Source organism: Molothrus ater, chromosome Z (assembly GCF_012460135.2).
Source record: "Molothrus ater isolate BHLD 08-10-18 breed brown headed cowbird chromosome Z, BPBGC_Mater_1.1, whole genome shotgun sequence".
In the NCBI taxonomy this organism is placed as follows: domain Eukaryota; kingdom Metazoa; phylum Chordata; class Aves; order Passeriformes; family Icteridae; genus Molothrus; species Molothrus ater.
Genome location: NC_050511.2, coordinates 43,388,584 through 43,400,606, shown reverse-complemented (window position 1 = coordinate 43,400,606; position 12,023 = coordinate 43,388,584). Strand labels below are relative to the sequence as shown.

The window sequence follows — 12,023 nt, the reverse complement described above, 5'->3', positions numbered from 1 at the left end:
TTTTCCTTGAAGTTAAGAGAAAACTGTGGCTTCTTGCTGGCATGCAGTTACTTTTACTGTGTTTGCATGACAGAATTTTCATGTTTTCACTTGTTTCTCAGACTTCAGTGGTCTGTATTTTAAGTCCCAAGATGTGTACTGTGTAATAAGTAGAAAAGAAATAGGGATGGAGGATTTCACCAAGATATTGACAAAAAATACTTTCGTGTTTTAAGAATGCAAATAATCTATTACTATGTTACAGTTGAATTAGACAACATGAGTTTTGATGGACTTCTAAGGAAGATTGTACTACGTAGTAATCATTCTTGTACACTGACAGTGGGTAATAGAACAGTAGACAGCAATTAGCATATAGACTGAAGGTGTTCAGGGAGGACCTAAATGCTTTCTAGGAGCAAAAGGGATTTTTACTGGCTGCAGAATGAATTCCCATCATGAGGACTACAAAAGTAGAAATGGCATTTTATATGGCAGATTTCAGGTGTTTTCATATGATATTAGGTAATATGAAGAGAATATTTCAATGCATAGTCCATCACCAGAATTTTAGGGATTTAAGATTTGTTCAACTTTCAAAGCATCTCTACTATACCATCACTGGAAATTCTATAGGGTTAATGTTTGTCATAAAAGATACATAGCCAGGAGATGTTAGTTAAGAATCTATAATATGTACTTCATGCATTAGATTTTTAAATTACATTCATTGTGAAAAGTTAGCAAGTAGAATATCTTTAAAATACTGCACTTGAGCATTAGATAATTCTACTTAAAATATCTGAAGACAGTTTATTACTAAGTAAATATCAAAGTAATTAATTCAGTCATGACATGGAAAAATCAATCTATACTAAAAAGTTGTTCTTAATTACTGGTATTATGTGTATTCATTAATACAGCCATGGACCTTTTCTTTTTGCAGAATAAGAGTGACTGTATTTAGTTTGTTGATTCTTTTTGGAAAAAATTTGGAATTCTCTAAGTCAAGTTTAAGGTTGGAGTAAAGGGTTATGAATGTTTGGACTCATATCTGTGAAGAGGCATGGTAGGAGTACTACTGTTTTTGTGAGTAGCACCATTTGAATGGACTTGAATCAGGTAGAGTTAAATATCCTTTTTCTATGATCCAGAGGTACATAAATACCAATACATTTGTTGTGCATATGTTGAGTACATAAATTCTTTTGATCCTCACAATTACAATAATATCAAATTTCCTATATTTCTGTGTAGGCTACTGAATCACTCCGTCTTGACTGAATCCCATAGTTTGAAATTTTGTTCAGTGTAATTGTTAATTGAAATAGAAGTAATTTACCTTTTTTCCTTCCATAGGTACGTATTCTTCTTGGATCCATGCAACATTGATCTAGTACATCAGAAGATTAAATCTATTGCCTTGTGTGTATCAGCTTGCCCAAGGAAAGAATTGAAAACTCTGGCTGATATACAGAAGTTTGCAGAAACTAATGGTATGAAACAAAAGCTGTTGTTTTTGTTCATGTTTTTGCAGGATCTGAAAAAAGACTTATGCGTTAGCTGAGCTAAAAATGAATTATGTATTGAGAAATACAAATGGAAATAATTTGCTCTTTTCATTAAGCTAAAACATTACTGTATCTTTTAGTATGATAGTGTCTTGGGCAGTTTGGAAAGCTTGTTTTTAGAATAGGAGTACAAAATGTAAAAAAACATTTGAGGCAATATCTGACTATATAAGTTTTCAGCTTCTAAGGAAATATTCTGACATTGCTGCTTAACAGTAGTGCTGTTTAAATGTTCTCATGTACAGGGGGTTAGTGAGAGCCGTGCTGTTGTTTAGTGGCGCTTGTGGCACAGAGTATGGCTGTGTGTGTGAAAATATTCCTGCTTTTATTCAGTGCTACAGTGCTGTTCTTGGTTTTTTTTTGTTTCATTTTCTTATGATTTTCTTTAAAAAAGGAAGTGTAAAGGAAACGAATTGCATTAACAAAGGAAATATTATACCTTGTCTTCCTTAAGAGCTGTACTTTTTTTCTCTGGTAGTAATACTAACATTACTAGCTCAGTTCCTATTTAGGAGTCAGTGGAATAAAATGCATGAGAAATAATCAACCTTTAGACATACAAAATAAAGATATAAAATTAATTTGAGGAAATTTTAGCAGTTTTTAGCTACTCAAGTGGGAACGTTTTCCTAACGTGTGGGATCAGTCCTAAAGTTATCTTTTAAAATGATGCAGTAATAGTTCTTTGCAAGGCACTCGACTAAAAATGAGACAGCCTGGATGACCTAGTTCAAAGCAGTGGAACTGATTACTTTTCATAAAAGAAATAGAAATGTTTATTTGTGTAATAGCACAGGTTATGTGTGTTGTCCATATATTGCAAGAGTTCCATTATCAGTACATTACAAAGTTCCATATTGGTAGAGTTTCATACGTCCTTGATGTTTCTTGTAGGCAGCTCCTCTAGGCACTCACTCTTCCTTATCCTCACAGTAACCAACTGACTCCAGTTCCCCTTAACCAACCAATCCACTCTTTTATAACACTCTTCTGATTGGCTACAGGTGTGGCCTATTAAAATCAGGCCTGCTCCTCTTCCTTAATAATTGGCACAGCTGCAACTCTTTAGGGGATAAGATTACATTCTATACCATCTTCATTTACCCATACTGTATCCCCCTACATATGTGAGTACTCTTGTTTGAAAGCAGAGTGAGTTGAAATGGCCCTGGGGCCACTATTAGTGCCCTTGGTCTCCCACTGCACTGGACTGCATGCCTGGGTTCTGACAGCTGAATCAGGAAGCTGAACTACTGTAAGGCATCACAGTTTTTGCAGAGCTGCACAAACAGCTTCCTCCTGTGATCTGTGCACCGTTGTCAATTACAAGTGAAAATAGTAATATATCTACACTTGTGTTCTTTACTCCTTCTCCGAGCATGCTGTGTTTTTCTTAACTAATACAGGCCAGTTCTTTGTTAGTATGAAGTGAAGGTCATTTGTGGTGGAGTTTAAGTATCTCTTAAACTCAATTGAAGCAATGGAATTCAGACATGTCTTTCTTTATGACCAACATTGTTTCTGTAATTCAAATATCTTATTAATTGTGCCTGACATATGTTCAGTATAACTATCTTTTAAAGTACAACAAAAAACACTCCTCCCAAATCATGCTATGCTGTGTCTTGTCCTCATGAGTCTTTGTTCTAATTCTATTTTCCTTAGGGCCTTAGATTTTAAAACCTAAAGATAATTTAAAAAAAATTAATATGACAGGCAATTTTTCAGTTTCCAGGAGTTTGGTCAAAAGTATGAAAACTGGTGCTGGAGCAGAACAAAATCACTAATGAGTTCAATTCCCAATTTTCATTTTATATTTGGCTTGTCAAAGACAGGTATTTGACCAAAATGAGCTTTCCTTTTATAGAGGAAGTCTGTGCATAACTAAAATTGCACCATTCAGAGAAATATTGTTATCCTCATGGTTATATTTCTGCTTAAATTTTCACCAACCTATGGAAATTACAAAAAATTATGTTTTGCATTAAATGAATAGCTTAATTGTTGATTATTTTATCAGTTGCATTTATATAGTAATAAAGTTCAAGTGTGATTCAGCCTTTTAGCAGAGCAAGAACAGTGAATTAATACCAAAACTGCTCAGTAAGCAGAATAATTTTTCTGAGATCTACTTTGTAGCTATGATGGTAGATTTCAATTAATTAATGCTAGGATTAGGTTTGGCAGTCCATTTTAAGTGACCATTAACTCCACTGTAAAAACAGTAATAGTAATAATGAAATCTGAGGACCTTGAACATGACTGCAAAGAGCTTAATTTCAATTTCTGTGTTTGTGATGATGTATAGTTAGAAAATAGAGTTCCACTGTCAATTTCTGAAGAAGGAGGGCAAATTTGTTTTGTTTTGTGATAATTGGTACTGAATTTTCTCAGGCTCACAACTTCTAACATTCAAAAAAAAAAAAAAACAAACCACCTCGTAATGTTTTAAATGTATAGGTAAAGAATGCAGTCAGCTCTTAATTTTGCTCTGTTGAGCCTTTCTGAAAGCTTTAACCCTTCCTCCATCCTGAAAATAGCAATTATCTGGTGACAGATCGTGTAGGTTGTGGCATGTGCTTTTGTAGAGTTGGCCATTTTCACCTGGCTCGAATGCCATCCCTGAAATCACCTTACTTGTCCATGCGCCTTGAAATTCTTAAAGGAATTACGGCTTAAGAACCCTTCCTCAACCCAAAGAAATCACTTACTGTGCCTCAGCTGCCCATCAAGCAGTGGTGTGGTAAGTTCAACTAAATGTGGTTTTTAATCTAAACATCTTTATCAAGAGCTGTAACATGTAAAGCATACTAAAACATCTTTGTATTGACTAGTGATTTTATCAATACCACATATGAATTTGCAGCTAGCTTAGCATTTATAGTATTTTTACTAAAGTGAGGCATGCACTTGATTGCCTCAACACAAAAGAACAGGACTACCAATCCCAAAGATTCAGAACACGTATGGCAGAGCTCATACATTTGTTGTGCAGTTCTGCAAGTGAGATTATAAATAAGCATTTAGGGCAGGGAAAATGCTTGCTTGAAGCAAGAAGACCATTTCATGATAAAGCAGCTTTTTAGCTTTCTGAATCCGTAATGATGCTCTTGTTCTTCTGCTGTAATTTGGGAAAAGGAGCTGATTTGGTGAATAACACAGCACTATTTCAGGGCAATAACTTCACTCCCACCCCTACCTCACTTGGCCTCTCACAGTCAGGTTCTGAATTTGCAGTAACTTCCCATCAAGAAAGAGAAAAAGCCCATCCCTTGCAAAGCCAAGCTGATTTTAAGAAAACAAGAAAGCATGTACCTTTAATCTCTTCACAATTATTCACACCCAGAAAACTGGAACCTTTTACAAGAGGAGGAAAAAGGGAAAGAGAAAGCTGGGCACTTGCCTACTCAGATCTTGACTTGTACAGAGATGCAAGCTGTAAAATACAGAAATATTCTGGAGCAACTCCTGAAAGTGGCACAGGAAGATGCAGTGTCACCTGAGAAATGTTGCAATGCTGTTCTTAAACAGCCATGCTAGTACTTGAGTTTGTAGAGCTAACAGTTGGACACAACTGAGAATGTTATATGTTGTAAACTGACTGCTGTTGCTCTCCCCAGGATTTTCTCACCCAGTAGAACACCTCAGGCACAGAGTACTTGTGGTTCAATGTTCTTGTTGGTCTTTGCCCTTTAAAAATTACGTATTTTGAGTAGTGTGACTGAAAGCTGTCTTTCCCAGAAACCAAATTGATGCTTCAAAACTTGATGTCCATATACTGCAATTGATGTTTTCAAGGACTTGCTAAAGCATTTTGAAATGTCCTTGAAGATATAATTAATGTGTGACTGTGCCAAATGAATAATGAAGCGTCATTATTAAAAAGAAACACTAGACAGGTGGCTATAATTTCCATTGTGTTTAATTCAGTGATAACTATAGTGTCTACTCAGTGTGGGAACTACTATTCCTATTTGTTGTTTTAATAACTGGATGCATATTTAAGAACCTAAAATTAAATTCTTATTTTGTGGCATTGTGGCAGGCATCTCTGTTGTCAGAATTCTGTAGCTAGACCAGTCTAGTGGTCTGTGTGCACACAGAGCCAGAGGAATGCTTCATTAAATTTGCTATAGAGACTGACCTGAAATAGATCAATAAAGGAAATCAGTCTGCTAAATCAGAGCAGGTAATATCTCTGAGCTATTAGAAGGAACCACAGAGGAAACAAAAACGATTTTTCTTTTGTCTGAAGATAATGACATATTCATGTGTTCCTGTTGGCACTTGGTTTAGAAATAGCTGTTACATGGGTCATTGTGAGCTTCTGACATTTTTTGTCTGCTCTTGTTCTCCCTGCCTTTGTTTTCAGTGAAAGTGTGCTGTTTAAAACTTAATCCTTTCCTTGTGATTTTCCCGAAGTATGATGTACTGTGTTAGTTACAGATACCTTATGCTTAAAGCAATTCTGCACCCACAGGTCTTTGGAAACCTGGGTATGTTAATTTTGAGTGTCATTTTTTTATTGACTAGAGTAAAAGTACATTATGAGCAGTTTTGAGATACAGAGTCATCTACTGGTACTCTATCTTGTTACCTGAACTGTTCTTCCTTCAGGTTTGTGTTGTACTGGAAATGTATCCTCTAGTTAGAATTAAATTGTTTCCTCAACAGAGTGTGACAGCATGTGGAGTCCTCCAATAATGCTGTGTTATTGATCACATTAATAAACCATTTGGAAAGGGGAAGAAACAATGAGGTTATAAATCTTGTTGTGACTACTGAATGTAGTCATGTCTGTTGTACCACTGAAATTTACAATTATATGGAAAAACCTGCTGCTATCAATTGCATGGAATAAAATGTCAAATCAAAAGGAATGTCCCCAGAATGAAGGGGTGGGAACCTATTGTTATGCATGTAGTGTTTTAATTTAAAGTGGTTATTGATACTTGGGGAAAAGATTGTGAAACTACTGAGGATCACAAGAGGATTAAGTTGGAGGCGCAGCATTGTCTGAAAGTGTAATGTTTATGAATTGTGAAGAGGGACTGCATTTTTTGTAAACTCCTGCTATGTTGGCATCATAAAGGCTGTGTTCTAGTCGTGTTTTTACAATTTTTTTTAAACTTGTACACAAACATAAATATGTATATTCTCAGCATATATTCACCTACTGTATATACATATATATTTATATATATAATATATATATATTTTTTAATATATATATGTATACATACATACTGACAAGGGAAACAAGGATTATCATTATAAAAGGACCAGTGATTTCCTCTGTCTGTAGAAGAGAAAACTATCAGGAAGAGTAAAGTCATTAAGAGCAGGAATATCTTTGAGAAGGGTGAAAAATTATTGTTCCTTCATCTCATAACCTTAGTAATGTGAAACTAGAGACAAAATGAAATCACTAAGCATCAAAGAGACAGATTTTTTGCACACAAGTTAGGGTTAATTGCCATGAGGATATTTTAAAAACAAAAAAGATGAACTCTTAGAATAATGCTCTTAGAATAGAAAATATTCTATTTGGGTATTTAGTTAGCACTAAAGAATATCCTTAAGTTTTAAGTTGTGCAGAGCTGAAGGTATGGTAGGAGAAACATCTGCTACTTGACTAGATGGATTCTTAATTTGATTCTAGAGTAACTGGTTTTATTTAGCACTGGAAGAAATACGAGTTGAGGAATAGGTAAATGAATATTTTTCAATTCTCTGTACTGTTAAGAATAGGAAAAAGTGAAGAGTATTGTCTTATTTTTTTAATTACAACTCAAATATATGTATAGATACATGAATTCTGAATCTAGGATTTTCTTTTTTCCACACTCTTATTTGTAACAGCATGTTTTAAGATCTTTCACAGTAGCTGTCTTTGTGGTCTTCAATTCTAGATGCTTTTGAAGACCTAACTAATGAGGTTTTGTGATGGATTTTTCTTGGAATATTCTTGCAGGCATTGGAGAATGCTTACCTTCACTTCAGTCCCATATTAATTTATAAAAGCATCTGTAATTTCTCCTGCCCTTTGGTGCTCATTGTTTTAAAGAAGCGGTGATATGTCTCTCTGCAAGAACTAGAGCTAAAGATACATATAAACCTTACGTTTCTTTCTTTAAAACACCTACTGTGCTTCTGGAAGGCAGCAGTGGGTAGAAGAGAATGAAGCTTTTCTTTTTTAAGAACAATTCTGTCATATTAATCTGAGAAGTCCTGACTGCAAAGTAGTCTGTCCTTGCCTTTTTACTTATCTCAAGGCATCACTATTTTGCTAGGGCCCAGAAATCAGATTTAGTTGTCAAGGTTCAGTTCTGCCCTTATTTGGTCTTCTGTCTCTATTCTGCTCAATTTGCAAAAGCCATAGCAGCAATGTTTAGGTATGTTTGTGCAATCCTCTGGTGTTTCTACTTCATCTGATACTTTAGACCCTATTAAAATCTCTGGCTAAGAAGTGGAGTTTGTGTTTTCTCAGTCATTATGTGTCTGCTCTTGGAATATTTTTGTTCTAAAATAGGTAAATAGGAAATTAATACAATCCTAAACTTCTGTGCTTAGTGCTTGTGTTCTGAGTAGAATTACTTCCTATAGTTGTAGATTGGTTAAAATTGCTATTGTCAGGCCTAGCAGTCAAAGAATAAAGAAAGTCTGGTCAACATGATGTGGTTTGTTTCATGGTGGTCTGAACCCTTTTCCATTTGACAGGAGTCCATGAAGAGAGTATCATATAATTACTTGCCATAAGCATACTTTTTCTGGGGTCGTGCAGCATTGTTTTCTTACTGACAGAACTCAACAAAGAATAGTAAATACCACCTTCTGTGGAAGTAGTATTTGGCATCTTACCAGTTCTGTGGTTTTTGGCTCTGGAATTTGCAGCAGCCATATACATGAGACAGTATTTTAAGCTGCCACTTTTCTATGCTGCGTTTCTAGTCCATAATAAGCTATGGTAATATCCAATTATTGGTACCGTACCAACTTGTCTCATTGCATGAAGCTTTGAATGGTTAGTATGTTTCAGATTAACAGTTTAGAGCTGATAGAGTTTGACAGATAGATTTCAGGCAAGTTCTGGGGTGAGAAATGTAGAAAAGTGTTAAGAATTTTATCCTTGTGAGAGTCTGGGAGCTCTGTCCTTCCTGAACTCCACCTCTATCAGTATCAATATCATACTTTAGCCTTTATTGCATGGGTTGGTTGGTCAAGCATAATCATCTGTGAGTCATGTATTCACAATGTTAACTAAGTTTTAATTGGTGAACTTAGTCATAAAACACCCAGAACTCAAGAGTAGAGCTGGGCTGAAAGTCCAGAGTTGAGGAGTTGTGATTGTAACAGTCTCATTGCGGCTAACATTTCTGCACATTTCTGTGTCTATGAGTTTTATTCCTGTGTCAGAGAACTTAATGAACGAATAGGATCTTACTTGTAAAGGGTGGCAATGAAATAAAATACTAAGTTTTTGAACTATAAGCTCTGCTTATCATACGGCTTTTTAGAAGTCAGTTATCATTCACTATAGAATATGCTGAGTTGGGGAGATCCATGAGGGACCCTGAAGTCCACCTTCTGGCCCTGCACAGGATACCCCAAGAGTCATTCCCATGTACATGACATTATTGTCTGAACACTACTTGAACTCTGTCAACCTGGTGCTGTGACCACTTTCCTGGGGAGCCTGTTCCAGTGCCCAACCACCCTCTGGGTGAACCTGACCTAAACCTTCCCTGACACAATTTCAGGCCATTCCCTCAGGTCTTGTCACTGGTCATTGCAGAGAAGAGTCCCTGCTCCTCCTTTTCCCTTCACAAGGAAGTTACAAACTGTGATAAAGTCTCCTCTCAGTCTCCTCCAGGCTGAACCAACCAAGTGACCTCAGCCACTTCTCACAAGCTTCTCCTCAAGTCCCTTCATCATCTCAGTTGCCCTCCTTTGGCCACTCTTCCAGCACTTAGTATCTTTTTTATATTGTGGCATCCAAACCTGCCCCCAGCCCTCGAGACGAGGCTGCCCTCAGTGCAGAGTAGAACAGGACAATCTTCTTTCTTGCCCAGCTGTGATGGTGTGCCTGATGCACCCCAGGACAGAGCTGGCCTTCCTGGCTGCCAGGGCATTGCTGACTTATGTCCAACTTGCCCTTGACAGAGACCTCCGGGTCACTGTCTGCAGCACTGTTCTCCAGGGTCTTATTCCTCAGTCTGTCCATACATCCAGGTTTTTCCTGTCCTAGGTGCAGAATCCAGTATTTGTCTTTCTTAAACTTCATACAGTTGGTAATTTCCCAGCCCTGTCATTTTTTGACTCCTCTCTACAAGGCCTCTGCTTTTAAGGGAGTGAATGTCTCCTCCCAGTTTTGTATCATCAGCAAACTTACTTTGAGCCTTTGAGTCTTGTGTCCAAGTTGTTTATTAAGATGTTCAAGAGCAGAGGATGAGATGAGGATAACACCTGAGGATGGAGCCCTGTGGAACCCCACTAACGACAGGTCACACCAGTCTGATGTCACCCCATTCACTAATGGGGTATGTAACCCTTTGTGCCTGACCCATGAGCCAGCTGCTTACCCATCACATGATGTGTTTATCCAGCTGTGGGCTTGATATTTTCTGCAGAAGGGTCCTCTGAGAGACAGTATCAAAAACTTTACTGTAATCCAAAAAGATCACATCAACTGGCTTCCCATGATCAACCAGTCTGTCCTTGAAGGTAGTCATGTTGGACATGCAGGACTTTGCTCTCGTGAAGCTGTGCTGGCTGTGATGATGGTTGTGATGTCATTCAGGTGTTTTTCAGAACTCCCAGAATAATCTCTATCATTTTACCAGGCACTGAAGTGAGACTGATAGGCCTGTAGTTTCCAGGGTCATCCTTCTTGCCCTTTTTGAACATTGAGACAATCTTAACCAGCTTCCAGTCAGCTGGGAGCTCCCCAGATACGCAAGACTGTTCAAAAATAATTGAGAGAGGCCTTGCAATGACATCAAACAGCTCTTTGAGTATTCTTTGATGAATGCCATCATAAAGCCAGATAGATACATGAGGATCCAGCTGGAGCAGCAGATCCCACACAAATTTGGGGTCAACTGGAAGTTTATCATTCTCCCTGCCATGGTCCTCCAGCTCTGGGCACTGGGGCCTTCTGGGCTCATCACCAGTGTGAAAGACACATGCAAAGAAATCATTAAACATATCACATGTGTCATGCCATGTAAGTGCGCAATACATACACAATATCAGGCTCAGAATGGAAGCTCATATAAATTACTTTATCAAAACAGTGGTTTGTAGTCTCTCGGGCTGTGCTTCGCCACATGTATGTGAGAAGGGATATGTGGAGCTGCTTGGAGCTCTTTGTAATTTAAAAGAACATACTCCTAAACTCCTAAGGTGACTGTGCTGCTTCTGGTACTGAAGCTATCCCTGTTGTCTCTGCATAGTTTTGTATTTTTCTGCTTAAGTCCTTGACTCTGAATATGAGTCCATGTTTCGAGATATTGAAGTCCTTGTTTTAGTTGCTGTTAATAAGTGTTGATAGATGGGTAGACACTGCTGAACTCCCAGAATGGAATCCAAAACCCCTTGTATGCTTTCCACTACTATAAATCAGGGAATATAAATGTCATTGGTGTCCTCTGTGGAGTGCTCCTCTTATTGGATGACTTAGCAATCTTGCCATTTCTCAAGCTGTAAACTCTTGAATAGTAATGCTGCTCTAGCAGGGGTTTGATGTTGGTTCACAGGAAAGCAAATGCAGGAAGGAAAGCTGTACTGGACCTCTGGTCTCTAAAAGTATTTTCACCTAACCGCCTTTGGTTAGTTTGGACCTTCCTGTTTACTGTATTGCTGTGGAAAGCAGAGTGTTATATCTTCTGTGCACTGTGTCTTCTGAGCACACAAGACCTTCAAAAATTTGCCTCTTCATTTAGAAAGAATCTTTGAAGTAAAAGTCCTGGCTTTCTACAGCATCTTTATATATAAACTTGGGGTAAATATAGCTGTTTTCTTTGAGTGCCAGAGATAATGGCTGTTTAGCTCCTTGCTAATCCAAGCCTCAGCAAAACAGAAAGGAGACTTCGAAAGACTTCGAAAGTTAGTTTCTGTTCTACAGCTAGGTTGGAAGTTTGTCTTTTGAGGTACTTTGCTCCAGTTATGGCTGGAGTTATAGTGTAGTGGCTGGAGCAATTCTATTCATTGAAAAGAAACCATGGAACAGAAATGTTTGTATGTCTCCCTGATATCACTTTGTGTGTGAAACCACTAAATACAGGATTGTGGGGCCAAAGTGTGCACACAGGTCGGGCACACTACTGTGTGCTCACCAATAGCCCAAACACTGATGCCCTGTGTAGTTTAGAAGTATTTTGCTTAATGTTACAACATGTTGGGATCTGAAATCCAATCCTTGTAGGACAGTTTGATGTCATTTGCCTAAGGGTTTCTCTAGAAGAAATATGT

The 12,023-nt window shown here is 37.6% G+C and overlaps 1 protein-coding gene across 2 annotated transcripts in view; it reads left to right on the top strand.

The window, feature by feature from the left end:
• The window catches only part of SLC44A1 (solute carrier family 44 member 1), a 75,369-nt gene that overhangs the window by 28,622 nt on the left and 34,724 nt on the right, over positions 1-12,023 (top strand). For both annotated transcript variants that reach the window (XM_036403040.1, XM_036403039.1), the window contains exon 4: positions 1,339-1,475. In XM_036403040.1, coding sequence (XP_036258933.1) covers positions 1,339-1,475 — 137 coding nt within the window. The remainder of the gene's footprint in view (positions 1-1,338; positions 1,476-12,023) is intronic.